Genomic DNA, 14,700 nt, shown 5'->3' with positions numbered 1-14,700 from the left:
CTGTTATTTATTATAACTGCTGTTATTTATTATAACTGTTGTTATTTATTATAACTGTTATTTATTATAACTGTTATTTATTATAACTGCTGTTATTTATTATAACTGCTGTTAGAGCCGAAAAACAACTTTGGACTGCAGTCGCCTTCACACCTGTGGAGCAATTCACTCCTCTGTGGGGGGTCGTCCCCGAAACTCTCCACTCTGAGACGTGGATCCAGAAACCTTCGGTTTCAGAGAGAACGGGAGCTGCTGTGTAAACGAACGGCTGAACAGCAGCAGAACGGCTGAACAGCAGCAGAACGGCTGAACAGCAGCAGAACGGCTGAACAGCAGCAGAACGGCTGAACAGCAGCAGAACGGCTGCGGTTTCACTCAAAAAACACGTCACGGGACTTTAACCTCGTTAGATTTATCTACCTGGATTACTGAGCGTGCATCAGGATACTTTTTACGTATAATTTTACTGTTTGCAATGAGTACGTTTAAAGAACTACACACAAATGAGCTTCAGAAACGTGTGTGTGTGCGTGCGCTTCGAGTGTCTGTAGTTTAGTGAAACCAAAGCAATCAGGGAAGTCTTACCACAAATTTGATGGAGTCGATGAATCTCTGGTGGAACTGAGTGTGCTGGAAATTGTCCTCGGGGTTGTCTGCGCTGTAGATCATCCCACATGAGCTGCAGACCGTTGCTCCAAACTGCTTCTGGCCGGCGTCCTGACGAACAGAGCAGGACAAAACTGCCTCATTGCACACATGGTCAGCCTTGTTGTGACGCGCGTTAACTGACGGATCAGTAAAGTCTATTTCAGCGGCTCCCTTCGGCGGGGGCCGTTGCAGCTCGTGAACTCGCGTCAAAGATTTGGCAGTTGCTGTCCTGACTCAACCGGTGCTTGAACCAGCAGCCCCAGGACTACAAGGCTGCGGCGCTTCACCGGTCCTGCCTGAAAAATCAACGGGGTCTGTTAAAGTCTGGCTTTTAGAATCAGGCGTGCGCTAAAATCTTGGAATCGAAGATCGGTCATTTGAAGAGCTCATCAATTTCAGCAACGCACCGGGGCCTGAATTTACTCGTTTATATTACGCACCTGTAGCTTACGCCAGTAGTGTTTATGTTTGTTACGTTTACAGTAAATGTTATAAACCCCTGGACTGATTTGAATAAAGCTCTTATTTTTGGATGTGCAGCTGCAACTTTTAATGTCAACCCGATTCCTAATTATTAGCAACGATCTTACTCTTAGAGTGTCACACCTCCCAGATGCCACGCGATAACCCACATTACGTTACTTTAAAGTTTCCACCAAGACGACAACAGCATTAATACTCAAGAAAAGAGGATCTTGGACTTCTAGTTCATTTTAATTACTTTTTTTAAGGAATGCATATCGCCCACTGCCTTTTGTAACAGTTTCAGATATCATTTGTGTAGTTTAGGATTTTGTGTATAATGCAGAAAAATATACTGTAAATTCCACTTAAAGCAGAAACGATATCCGACTTCTCTTCACACTTATAAAAATATCGTTTGCAACTTTCCAAATATTTTTAATTGATGTTAAAATTTAAATATAAACTAAGTTTAAAAGTTAATTTGTTCCCCCCCCTCCACACACACACACACACACACAAGTGCATTAAATATTGCAACATTTGCCACTTTTGCACGTTGCCAGGCGTGTGCAAAATAAGCCGCGTAGAACAAATATAAGAATGACTTTCTTTAGGTGAAACTAAAACCAGAATTGCCCTTTCCAGAAAATCTCCATCAGCATTTACAGAACGTTTGGTCTGGTGTTTAAATGTGGACAAAAACAGTTTCACACGTTAAAGTTTAACTCACGATGATGAGCTGGTCGCCGTCCTGCTTCTCCCTCCTCTTGCGAAGGTTTCGCTCTTTGGTTGCAGCGACCGTCGCCTGCAGCGACGCTCCTGAGGAACCAGAGGGGGTGCTGCAGGAAACCGGCCGCACAGCGGACTGCTTTGTCCTGCAAAACAAATAACGGTGCTGATTTAAAGACATCAACGACCAAAACTAAAATTTTTAATAAATTTACTCTGTAATTCAGTTTATTATTATTATTATATAGCGCCAAGTCGCAACAGAAGTCTCAGTGCACTGTACAAAACATTCAAAAAAAGACAGTTAGTAAAAGTTATCTACGTGAGGAAGCGAGCGTCGACTCTTCGCTTCATCACGGTCGCCCATCCTGAGCAAGCAAGTTGGCAACAGTGGAAAGGAAAAACTTCCGTTTAACAGGAAGAAACCTCCAGCAGAACCAGGCTCAGGACGAGCGGCCGACTGCTTCGACCGGCTGGGGTTGAGTGAATTAACTTTATTAACTGATTTCTTAAATTACGAGTTGTGTCAGTTTATTAAAGGATTTCATCGTTTATTATTTTCTGTTTCCAGGGGAATAAACAAGTCCCACAGGCAGTCATGCATATGTTTCCTAATTTTTCTTACTGTAATCAAATGTAAAATAAACCTGAGCAACACATTAACAATGGTGTTTAATAGAAGCGGTAAATTATTTTTTTAAAGGCATAAAATGAATAATCCAAGGCCGCCTAAAGCTGGTGACAGAACCATGAAAGATAAATTAAGAGTTGGCATTTTAAATGAGTAAATTTAAACAAAATGCTCGATGGTTCAATGACATTTACCTTTAATTTGCAAAATCAGCACATTTACCACAAGTGTCTTAAAATGGCTCCTTCACGTGAACGTGCACAAACACTTGGGTTAATAAAAGACAAACTGGAACTTTTCTGTGAAGTCTCACAAAACGCATAAACCAGAGTTTGGTGAACTTTCTACTACACTCCTGGGCGTGCATCTTAAAAACAGAATAAAAAAAAAAAACTTTTAATAGTTGAAATCAAACACGCACCTTGCAGAGGAAGAGCCAAAGATGGGGTACACAGCTGCAGACGCTGGAGGGGAACACGTTAAATAAATCAACAGACGATAAAAGTTTTGAGTTTGTGTTTACGTAAATAATAATCGTGGACGTAGAGAAAAAGTAAAAGTACACGCACCTTTGCGGGCGCTGGTGGCAGCACCGGAGGGTCTTACTTCACTCAGGTCCAAGACGAGTTCAGAGCCACGTTGTTTTACAAGAGCTTCCTAAAAAAAATAATCTATATCATCTGATTTCACAGCCATTACAAGTCTAAATATCTTCTATGCAGCTGCAGATATTTTTTATGATGCACCTCTATTATTATAGGTAAGGCGACCAAAGTTAAAGTTAATTATTTTGAACAGTTTAACGTGTTTACCTGATCAACGCAGGACCGGGCTGCAGATTTCGGACTTGGCGTCACGGACAACACGACCTTTAGCTCCTTGGTAATTCCATATCTTTCCTTCAACACTTTAGGGGAACTAAAGGAGATCAAGACAAAAGTTACCCGACAACAATTTTTTTTTTTTAAAGGAACTTGCAAATATTTTAATAATTTGGAAATAAAAGTTTATCGATTTTATTGAGCAGTATCTATTGCAACAAGTTTATCTGCATCAGGTTTGTTTTAAACTTTGCGCAGCACTTTGTTCAAAGGTTGTTTTTAGAATGTGCTACAGAAATAAAATTTTAATTGGCCAATTTATTAAATTTATTGCTAGCAAGTGCAAAAATAAATATATTGCAATAAAAATGCAAGATAAAACTAAAGAAAGCCCAATCGAAGGAGGTAAATTTAAATAAAAGAGCAGCAAAGATTTCTCAGTGAAGCACCTTAGTGGTTGAACAGTTTCAGGTTCATCAACAAAGTCCGTCCAGTCTGTGGGGTCGAACTTTGACCTCTGACCCGAGTTTTGTTGGTCTTTCTTCGCCTCATCTTTCTGTACACCAACCAGGGAAAAAACAAAAACTATTTTTGCTTTTGTGTAATCCTTGATATAACTGCATCTATAAAAACAGACTGCATGGTCCAACATGTTTATAATTAACAAAATAAAACAGTTGTTTAACTTAAACCAGAAGAAGAACCTTTACAACAAAAACATGCATCAACCAATATCACGTTAACACCAAAAGTAGAGTTGCAAGAAATGCGTTAACTCATATAAGTACAAAGTATATTTGGAAGAAAAACATAATGTAATAATCCGACACTCACCTCTGTAGGGTCGTTTTGTTGGTTCGTCTCTTGAAGCTGCTGCTTCGGCCTCTTGCCGTTTGCAGCTTTGCTCTTGGCTGCAGCTAAAGGCGGCCGGGCTGAAGACTTCAGAGTGCACTTCTTGTACATGGACGTGGGTTTCTTCCCCGTACCAAAGAAAGCAGCTCCAACAAAGAGCTTTGGTTTGGGCTTCAGGCTGCTGAAACTGAAGGTTTTCTTCGGCTCTGCTGGTTTGCTGCTGCTGCTAGGTGGTGGTTTAGCAGCAACTCTGCTAACACGAACGTGTCAAAGATTCAAAACGAAAAATTACAAGCTTTAAATAGCTAAATAGAAATACTTGCCAGAGCCACAAGGAGGGATTAAACAAACCTGCAGTTGATTTCAGGCAGCTTGATCATCTTCGTAGAGGTTTTGGTGCTCGCCTTCTCTCCTTTATAAGAGCCTGCTGGTGTCTTTTTGGATTTGCTGCCTCCTTTAACATTTCTCTTCGCTGTTTTCTTGGTCAGAGGAGGAGGAGAGGGGGGTGCAGGGGGACGAGAAAGTAGAGAGGCCTTTACTGCTTTCCGCTCAAGTGGGGTGAGATAGACGGTCTTCTGTTTGCCATAGAAGGAGCTCGTAACCACAGGGAGCTTCAGGGGCGATGTGGATAGTGAGCCTGTCAAAATGTAAATCACGTCAGAACAAAAGTGTTTGAGCCTGATCTGACAACAGCCAGATGAAGAATATTCACAACTTTCAACCCAGAGGCTTCTTCTCCAGCACGTTCTACCTGCAGGCCTGGATGGGGACTTCTGAGGCGACCGATGTCCGTTCAACTTCCCAGCTGGAGACTGCGGGAGGTTTCTTGGAGATTTCCTCATCGCCTGTTCCCTCACACCCTTCTTGGCGGGATGACTAGTGATCAAGCACAACATCAAATAAATAACAGACCCAAGGATTTCACCGCTTTCCTCTGATGGAAACAATTTTGATTTTAATAAAAGTTGAAAATGAAGTTGGAACAAGAATGAGACAATGTTTTTGGAACAGAGCTCTTATGACAGGTTACAAAAACGATGAGGCGGCAGATGAACATTAGTCACTCAACTTTTAACAGTTTAGTTAAAAAAAAAAAAACATAAGGATTTTTAAAAAATTTTAATCAAATGAAAAAGTTAGTTCCCTAATGTGGAAAATGTTCTTCAGGCTAAAATGTGTTACTGTGCAAAAGTAACACTGAAAGTCAAAAGGTGAGCAAAATAAAGTGCATTTATAATGAGGATGTTTTGAGCAATGTAAATAAAGTGGGAACAAATTAAAGCGTTGCACCTGTAGGGCCGGCAGCACATCCTATCTGAAGGTGAACTATGGGGATCCGGCTCTTGACGTTTACTTTACCGTGTAAAATTAACAGAAACGTAAAATTTCAGTGATAGGAACTTCCTTTGTTTATTTTCCAGGCACTGTTGTGTTTCTTTCTACATTAAGATTCTCACATTTAATAATATTTGGTCATAAAAACTGGTTTTCACATGAAGCTTTCTATAAAAAATAAAAACCTGAAACAATTGTCTGTCTTCGCTAAAAAAAAAAACAAATAATGTTGCTTTAGGAGTGAGATTTATAAACTACAATTTATTGCTCTTTATTTTTTGATGATTTAATCCTTTTTGTCTGTACAGTTAAAAAAATGTTGTATTCTGTATGTTGCACAAGATTTTATCTTGAGTTGTTTTGTACATTTGTAGTTTGTGCATGTTCTCTCTGCGCATGCGTGTGTTTCCTCCCACAGACCAGAAACATGCATGTTGCATGTTAGGCTGACTGGTAACTCTAAATTGTCCCTAGATGTGAGTGAGAGAGTGAATGGTTGTTTGTCTTTTGTCTGTGTCCCTGTGATGGACTGGAGACATGTCCACTCCGCCTCTCGTACAGTGACAGCTGGATACGGGCACCAGTGACCCCCCACGACCCAAAAAGGAAGCAGCAGGTAAAGATAATGGAGTCATTTTGTCTTTTTGAAAATTAAATTGTGTTTATTTATTTGCACATAAACTCAAAAAGGCCTGCGGTTCAGCTCTGCGTCGTCTCACTTCAACAAACGAGTCTTCATTTGCACAAGAAGCTGTTGTTGACGACACAAATGCGTCGTTAGACCAGGTGGGCGATGTTCGGGCAATTTGTTTCGGTCCGTGGGCGCCATGGTGAGAACTCGGCTCGTTTGACTAATTAACATTAGAAAACAATGTTTTTACTTTTCCACCTTGTACACCCCACCTCATAGTCACTGTGGTGTCAGAGGTTAAGGTTCGGAGAGGAAAGGACTACAAGTTTGGCAAACTCACCCTAAAGCTAGAAGGTATTAATGTCTGTGAAGGTTTTACAGACAATTAAATCATCACCATTTAGGCGAGACAGGTGAGTTCTTTTTAAATCCACAGAAGTATGGGTGCAAATTTATCAGAACTGAAAATGTACAAATCAAAACTGCTCTAAGAACTGAACAGCCATTGCTCCTGCGGTGCAAAAACAAAAAGCAACTAAATGTGAAACATGTAGGGGCTGAAATGCACATATTTTAAGAGCAAATGTGCAGGTAAACAACCTTTGTTCACATCTTACCAGTCAGAGTCCACAGGGGGGAGTTTTCGCTTCCTGGTTGAGGTGGTGATCATTTTCCAACTTCACCTGCAACAGTGACAAACTGTTGAAACAAAACCCAGTTCTTGGATCCTAACATGACATGATATTAACCTAAAGATTAAAATACCACAGGTGGCCAGCGGCCGAATGATGAGGTAGAAAAAGCTCATCTAAGCTCAATAAATGTAAAAAGATTAAATTAACTATAAACAGCCTGTAAAGTGTTTGATGCTTTATCTTCAGAACATTTTGCTGGAGTCTCGTGCGGCTGATAAAATTTCTTGACGGAAGTGCAAAAAACACTAAAGCCTGCAGACATATTAAAAAAGTAGCCTTGGAGAAAGACATGGAGTTTAAAGTCACGTAAAATTATCTTGTTGTGTGTAAACCAGCGCGTGAAATTGGCGCTAAATGAGGAACAATGCGCAAATAAACGTAAATAACGTAAGCACAAATGCACAATTGGCGGGATGATTAACTTACAGGTGACTCGTTTCCTTTACAATCGTTTTTAGAAAGCAATAACAACTCGCCCAAACGTAAATATTACGAATTGTTCACGTGTTTTTAAATATATACAACATTGTAGTATTAGCTGCCGTGTTTACGTATCAACGTATTTTCAAAAAAAGAAGACGAACAAAATACTCAACGTCACAACATCAGAGTAAAAACGAGGTTTTTTTTTTTGTAATTACCGAGCAGGTTTCTATTACTCCTCACAGGACAATAAATGTTTATATAAAGTTTAAGCTAGCTAGTACTCGAGTTCTGCTGCGCACTCGCGCGTTTGTGCCCTAAGCTTCGAACTGCGCGCGCCTGTCGAACAAGGTCGTTACGACACAAACGGAAGCGGAAGCTTTACACGCCAGAAATGAGTTACCAAAGTAAAAGCATTAACTTTCAAACCTTAACTTTCAAACACATTTTAATTTAAAACTAAACCTCTTTATTGGAATATCCTGATGCAAGCTCAATAATCCAGGAAGAAAAATCTAACAAAGTTAAAGTCAGGTCCTTTGGACAGATTAAAAAAAAAAACCTTTTTGAAACGTTTCGTCTTTAATCCAAAAGACTTCATCGGTCTGATGAACTGCAGTAAAATCAGTCTTATAAATAGCCCCTTATCATAGTGGATCAACCAGTTTGTTGTTGACATCCAAAACTAGCTATTCACATGATAAAGGAGGGCCATCAGCCTAACGACCGATCGTTAACGCTCTGATGGCCGCTTGCTATTTATAGAGGGTCCCGGTTGGAGGGGGTGGGGATTACCCAGTCTTTTTCCATCGGATCAAGCCAAGTCCAGTTTCTCATCAATAAATGTGATCCTCAGGGACGGCTGCTCGTGCCAGCTACTTTCAGGCGTTCCTCGTGGATGGAGTGGTGAGGTGGAACGAGGATCACACAGCAGCTGCAGCGCCGGCGAGTGCAGCAGGGGTGAAGACGTCTCTGCTGTCCTACAGTGGCCACCTCAAACACACCCTCAACCAGAAGAGCCAAAGGGTGCTTGGACGTCGGACGGTTGAGGATTTCACCAAGCCTGCTGCGTACACAGGTAACTGATGTGGAAAAGAGAATTTATCCTACAGAAGCAAACCTTGAGGAACGGCTTTTCAGGAGAAACTGTTCCTTTGTGCTTCCTGCTTCATGTCAGGTGAGCTCATCGAGCTCGAGTACCTGTACGAGCAGACGGGCAGCGTGTTTGAGGACATCAAAATGGATCCTGACACTACGGATGAGGATGCTGCCGTTGTCGACATCGAGGACGTAGATAAGGGGATAGAAGCAGATGAGGAGGACTCCACTGTCTTCCCACCAGACTACTCCTCATCCCCTTCTCCTCAGGCAGCATCCCAGTCAGGTGCACCCAAGTCTGAGTCATCCCCCGCCTCTCCTGAAGCTTCTGGAAGCCAGGCTCCTCCGCAGGACTCCTCAGACTCTGAGGTGAACATTACTCACCTCACCAAAAGACTGAAACACATCTTTGTCCAATCAGATGACAGTTTGTTGTTTTTGTTGAACTCACAGCTGTCTTTCTACTCTCTGTCTGATTTCAGGAGGAGGTCTTAGGTCCTGATGACCAGCCGGGATACCAACATGTCCTGAAGCTGGCCAAGGCCTTGGTGGAGGTTAGGAGCCTGGACGGTATCAGCGAGCCAAGGGTGGACCGGCTCGTCTCGCTCCGGCAGCGCATGTCGGAGCGAGACAAACAGAGGCTGATCTACTTGTTGAGATATCAGGAGAGGCAGATCAAGGGGCACTTCAAGGCAGCGAAGGGGAAGGACACCACCTGTCCTGGGAAGAAAAGTCTCCAACGGTTAATTGGAGTCTATAAAGTGCTAGTTTTCCAACATATGCCCTTTCTGCAGCCAAACGCGTGGGCAATATCAAGACTTATTTTCATTCCACTGAGCACATAATAAAATGCAGGCAAAACCCAATAAACAATAATAAATGAAACATATTAAAAAAATAAATAATTTATCAAATCTGAAACAAGGACGGCAGCAGGATTTGCCTAACCATCACATTCATTTAGCAAACTTTCCAGATCATTTCATTTCAATTTAACTCCATTGCAGAACTCTCATCTTGAGGAAGCACAAAGACAACAGTGGAAAGGAAAAAGAAGAAGAAAAATGTCTACTTTAAACAAAAAAAACACAACCCTCAACGGAAAAGGTGGAACAGATTTGTTACTCTTGTCGAGGCAGTTGGATTGATGGATTCAGCAATCAAGATGTAAAAAAGATCAACTTTTTTCTTTTAGCATTTGCCAGATAATTAACTTTTATTTTGTAGGTACAAATTGCCACTTCCTGTAAATGTCGCGTCATTTAACAACTTCCGGGTCAACTTTTACACGCTCAAAGTGACAACTGCAGCAGACGGTGAAAAACTAACTGATGATATTTCGTTCTGTTATTATTTTTTAATAACTACAGTGTTGTTTATAAAGTTTGAACGAGTTTTAATTCCAGTAAAATGGTGTTTTACTTCACAAGTGCCGGTGAGTGCACGAGCATCGGTTTTAGCTTTTAGCCTTTTAGCTTCCGACTCTATATTTAATAACTATTTTTATGCGTTTGTTGTTTTATATTAATGTTTCACTTAAGTGTAAGTTTTCTTGTTTTCTCTTCAGTGGTGAACCCTCCATTCACGATTTATATGGGAAAAGACAAATATGAAAGTAAGATTATGACATTTTGATGATTCATAATTAACTTCAAATCTAATCATCTCTTCTTTATTTGATTGTTTCTTTCTGCAGATGAAGATCTAATTAAATATGGTTGGCCCGAAGACATCTGGTAAGATTTTTCATTAGTATTTACAAACTCGTGTGTGTGTGTGTGTATATATATATATATATATATATATATATATATATATATATATATATATATATATATATATATATGCTGCAAGGTGGTTATGTTCAATTTCTGTTTGTAAGCTTTACTCCTGTTTGTTATGGAGTGTTGTTTTATTGTTGAGTTTATTATATTACTAATTAAACACCAACAAGAGTGTGTCATAAAAAGTTAAACACATACTTTTAGTCCAATGCGAACATTATTATTATTATTATTATAACATTTAAAGATATATGTATATAATGAAAACATAAATATAAAATGAATCAGTGCCGTAATATGAGTTAAATCAGTAAACTTATGTGAGTGTATTAATACGTAGAAGTACGGCAGTATAACCTACAAAGGTAAAGCTATAAATAAAAACAACTTGTCATGAGAGTTTGTATTTAATAATACCAATAAATTTCTTTTTACTTCACCTTTTTGTGCGTTTTCTCCTTCTTACTCCTAAGAATAAACTGGTTACAGACAATATTTTTATACATTATTCTACTTATTTACCGGTAGTTTAACATTTGTTTATGCATTTATAGCTTTACATACTGATTCACAAACTGTCAGTTTGTTTTCCGTACTTTTAATTTTTCCTGTTTTGCTTTATTTTAGAGATTCTCACTACAAAACATAAACTGGTTAGAGATTTATTTAGATATTTGTATGTGTTTGTTTTTCATATGTGTGCGCAGTAATGACTTGAATTTAATCTGTGACAGTGGTTTCTGAACTGTACCACTTTTTTTCCTTCCACTTTCAGGTTTCACGTGGACAAACTCTCCTCCGCTCACGTTTACCTGAGAATGCCAAAGGTGAAAATATCCACAACCAATTCTTATAGGCATAACATCAAAAACAAGTTCACAAACACTCTTACAGTGTTAAAAAATAGTTTTTACACTAAAGCAATGCACTGATTTATCATTAATTAATGTATATCACTCAGTTAGGTAAGCACAACCTCACAGCAGATACAGAAATATTGCAGTTAGAGTCAGATTGTTACATGTCTTGGTGTCAGACAGTTAAACAACTGTGTTGTTTGGTTTATTTTTAGGGTAAAACCATTGATGAAATTCCCCCCGAGGTGCTGATTGACTGCGCACAGCTGGTGAAGAACAACAGCATCCAGGGTAATGCAAGATGATCTGTTCTGTCAGTTATTTTTCTCTGTTTTCTGTGTGATTCTTGTGTTTTCAGCACATTGACCTTGGTTGTGTGTTGTATCTCAGGTTGTAAGATGAACAACATCAACGTGGTTTACACGCCGTGGTCCAATCTGAAGAAAACAGGAGACATGGATGTTGGACAGATCAGCTTCTTTCGGCAGAAAGAGGTCAGCAGCACGGATGGATTATTGTCCGGATAAAAATTATTCCTGATCTAAAATTGTACATTTGTCACATTGTTTGATCCAAGCATTTTTTTTTTTTTTTACTTGTCTTCGTTTTTGTTTTGATTTTTCTTCCCCATCGCAAACTGCTCTGAGTTTCTCGCAGGTGAAGATTGTCGCGGTGGAGAAGAAGATCAATGAGATCGTAAACCGTCTGGAGAAAACAAAAGACGAGCGCTTCCCGGACCTGGCGGCAGAAAAGGAGTCGAGGGACCGGGAGGAAAGGAACGAGAAGAAAGCTCAGCTCCAGGAGCAGAAGAGGAGAGAAAAGGAGGAGCAGAAGAAGAAGAAGGAGATGGAGGATCTCAAGTGGGCTAAAGAGCTAAAACCATGTTTTACCAAAACTCAGTTTAGATTGTTAATGTTCGATTTGTTTTCTCCAGGAACTATTCTTCACTAATGAAGACTGAAAACATGAAAACTAACGAGGTAAGTATTATACTATTCTTATATCTAAAAAAAAAAACCTGCACTTGTGAATCTAAAAAAGTTAAGTCTGGTCCTCTGGACATTCAAAAAACAAAACAAACTTAAAAAAAAAAGTAGAAACGTTTCGTCTCTCATCCGAAAGACTTCCTCAGTCTGAGGAGCTGTATTCAGCTCAGTCTCTTAAATAGCACCTTCTCAGAGTGGATCAACCAGTTTTGCTGCTGACAACCAAAACCAGCTGATCACATGGTCAAGAAGGACCATCAGCCTAACAATGGATCATTAGCACACTGATGGCTGTTTACTGTTCACAGAGGGCTGAGTGATACTAGCAATCACAGCATTGTAAGAGGGGGACAGTTGAACCCGGAGGCCTCCACTCCTGTTTAATGATGGACGATTTCTTTTCACAAAGATGGCCTCCTTTACTCCTCTCTCAAACCAGATCCAGAGGACCAGACTTAACTTTTTTAGATTTTTCTACCTGGATTATTGAGCATGCATCATGATAAACTTGTGAATATTTTGACTCTCCTGCAGGACGGCAATGATTCGGACGACTTTATGTGAGGTGAAAATGAGACCGAGAGATCAGGACATTCTGCTGCTGCGTTCGCTTGCTGTAACTCTTCACAGACGTTGAAATATTTTAAAAAAGGAAAACATTTTGCTTTCGAACACTCGGAACAGAAAGCAAACCTCTGAGTGATGACGCAGGATCGAGAGGTTCTACTTCTAATCAAGTTGGCTGGACTTCTCTGCACAGGAGGACATTACAGACGACAGTGCAGCTCAGTAGAAGTTGTTTTTGGGCAAACTCACAAGAGAACGTTGGTAAAAATTGTTATTTTAACAGTCATATTGATGATTGATGATAAAACTGGTGCCTGGATGAGGCTTTGTTTGAATAGTTTCCTCCACCTGTATCTTGTTGAAGCTCCTGCTTCAAATCTCAATGTGCACGTTTGTCTTCGTGTCAGAATTTATTAAATGGTGTATGTGTATAAATTAAATGTCAGTAGTGATGTTTTTTTTATTTTATTTAAACGTGAAAACAGAAACTTTAAAGTTTTTAAATACCAACAGACAATTTATTAAACCAATATATAGACAGTGAGGAAAATAAGTATTTGAACACCTGTGAAAATCAATGTTAATATTTGGTACAGTAGTGTTTGTTTGCAATTACAGAGCTCAAAGGTTTCCAGTAGGTTTTCACACTGCAGCAGGATTTTGGTCCATTCCTCCACACAGATCTTCTCTAGATCAGCCAGGGTTCAGGGCTGTCGCTGAGAAACAGAGTTTGAGCTCCCTGCAAAGATTTTCTATAGGGTTTAGGTCTGGAGACTGGCTAGGCCACTCCAGAACCTTGATATGCTTCTTACGGAGCCACTCCTTGGTTATCCTGGCTGTGTGCTTCAGTGATGGACTCTACAGATCAGGCACGCTTAGCACAGCATGTCAAGTCCAAGACTCGACAACAAAACAAGTTTAATTTACTAATAACTCATCAACACCATCACTATTCCAATAACACATTCAGTGTGAGACAACACTCCAGTAGACAATTGCATGCCAGGGAGACAGAAAAGTGGATGAAGAATTTATCTGACAGACAGCTCACCCAGCCGGAGACAGATTCTTGCCACAGAATCAGCCATCCGCATCAATAAAATTAAAGAGTGTGAAGCAGAACAACTCGGAATCAAAGTTTCATCCTGCCTCAGCAATGCTGAACCACCACCTTCCAACATCAGTAGAGAGGAGAGGGATGCACTCACCACTCTTAGCAAGGACAAAAACATCATCATTCTCCCAGCAGACAAAGGAAGGTGCACAGTGATTGTGAACCAGAAAGACTATCATGAGAAAGTTATGACACTCCTACTTTCCAATATGGCGGTTGCGTGAGCGTAAACACTGAAGAACAGTGCTGCGTACAACGAAGTTCAAATGGAGTATGTTTTTGTCGTTGTGACATTACATGTTACACGTTACTTTTGTTTGCACAAAAATAAAAACGTTCTGGAGGATGCGGGCATCGAACCCGCTTCCTCTCGCATGCTAAAGCCAGCGCTCTACCCACGGCGCGTCGACTACAGATGACGTCATGTCACTTTAACACCGATTGATTTCCGTACATGCACATTTTTTTTGTTTTGTATGTTCTTTTTAAAGTGTGACGTTATAGAAGGAACACGTCGTATCGAGTGCTGAAGAAAAACAATACAGTCCATGATGACGTTAAGTTTCAGAATCGTCCCCGAAGGTTTTACGTTTTATATGATTTATATGAAATTACTAGATTTCGTATAGATAATAGTTCCTTTTGTTTCGAAGAGAAAGGAGCTTAGACCAAAATAAATTAACCTCCTTCGAGCCGGATTCGAACCAGCGACCTAAGGATGTCTTCGTTAATCCACTACAGTCCTCCGCTCTACCAACTGAGCTATCGAAGGGGCTGTAGTGCGTCACTGACACACGCGCTCATAAAACTCATTTCTGTGCAGGAAAAGTGATAAACCTAATATTCTAAAAACTCCTGTATTTAAGTGTTATAATCTATATATTTGAAAATATTTTTTCCAACTAGTGGATTATTTAAAAAATATTACAAAAAATCATTTTTGTTTACAAGATCAGTAAATAAATAGAATTTCTGCTCCATTTATCTTCCGAGTTAAAACACAAATAAATCTGACAGCTGGATAAGTCAACGTGACTCAAAGTTATCCTAAAGAAAATTATTTT

General features: G+C 39.9%; 2 protein-coding genes and 1 non-coding gene across 3 annotated transcripts in view; 1 reads left to right on the top strand and 2 right to left on the bottom strand.

Moving 5' to 3' along the window:
- The window catches only part of esco2 (establishment of sister chromatid cohesion N-acetyltransferase 2), an 11,993-nt gene extending 4,486 nt beyond the window's left edge, over positions 1 to 7,507 (bottom strand). The window contains exons 1-11 of the mRNA XM_037685192.1: positions 7,449 to 7,507; positions 6,730 to 6,795; positions 4,898 to 5,022; positions 4,498 to 4,783; positions 4,129 to 4,399; positions 3,744 to 3,850; positions 3,286 to 3,391; positions 3,043 to 3,130; positions 2,891 to 2,937; positions 1,844 to 1,978; positions 586 to 717 (exon numbers count right to left, since the gene is read on the bottom strand). Coding sequence (XP_037541120.1) covers positions 586 to 717; positions 1,844 to 1,978; positions 2,891 to 2,937; positions 3,043 to 3,130; positions 3,286 to 3,391; positions 3,744 to 3,850; positions 4,129 to 4,399; positions 4,498 to 4,783; positions 4,898 to 5,022; positions 6,730 to 6,782 — 1,350 coding nt within the window. The 5' untranslated portion in view covers positions 6,783 to 6,795; positions 7,449 to 7,507. The remainder of the gene's footprint in view (positions 1 to 585; positions 718 to 1,843; positions 1,979 to 2,890; positions 2,938 to 3,042; positions 3,131 to 3,285; positions 3,392 to 3,743; positions 3,851 to 4,128; positions 4,400 to 4,497; positions 4,784 to 4,897; positions 5,023 to 6,729; positions 6,796 to 7,448) is intronic.
- Positions 7,508 to 9,602: 2,095 nt separating this feature from the next.
- Positions 9,603 to 12,794, top strand: ccdc25 (coiled-coil domain containing 25). Its single transcript, XM_037685624.1, has 9 exons — positions 9,603 to 9,763; positions 9,896 to 9,943; positions 10,025 to 10,064; positions 10,888 to 10,939; positions 11,185 to 11,260; positions 11,360 to 11,463; positions 11,627 to 11,829; positions 11,904 to 11,949; positions 12,490 to 12,794. The coding sequence occupies exons 1-9, from the start codon at positions 9,739 to 9,741 to the stop codon at positions 12,517 to 12,519; spliced, it is 624 nt and encodes a 207-aa protein (XP_037541552.1). The 5' UTR covers positions 9,603 to 9,738; the 3' UTR covers positions 12,520 to 12,794.
- A 1,526-nt stretch (positions 12,795 to 14,320) lies between these two features.
- trnay-gua lies at positions 14,321 to 14,408 on the bottom strand. The gene is given in 2 exon segments: positions 14,321 to 14,356; positions 14,372 to 14,408. It is a non-coding gene; the product is annotated as a tRNA-Tyr (tRNA).
- Positions 14,409 to 14,700: the final 292 nt, after the last annotated feature.

This window comes from Nematolebias whitei, chromosome 12 (assembly GCF_014905685.2).
Source record: "Nematolebias whitei isolate Nwh7 chromosome 12, NemWhi1, whole genome shotgun sequence".
NCBI lineage: Eukaryota > Metazoa > Chordata > Actinopteri > Cyprinodontiformes > Rivulidae > Nematolebias > Nematolebias whitei.
The sequence above is the reverse complement of the archived record's forward strand: the minus strand, read 5'-3'. Positions and strand labels throughout refer to the sequence as shown.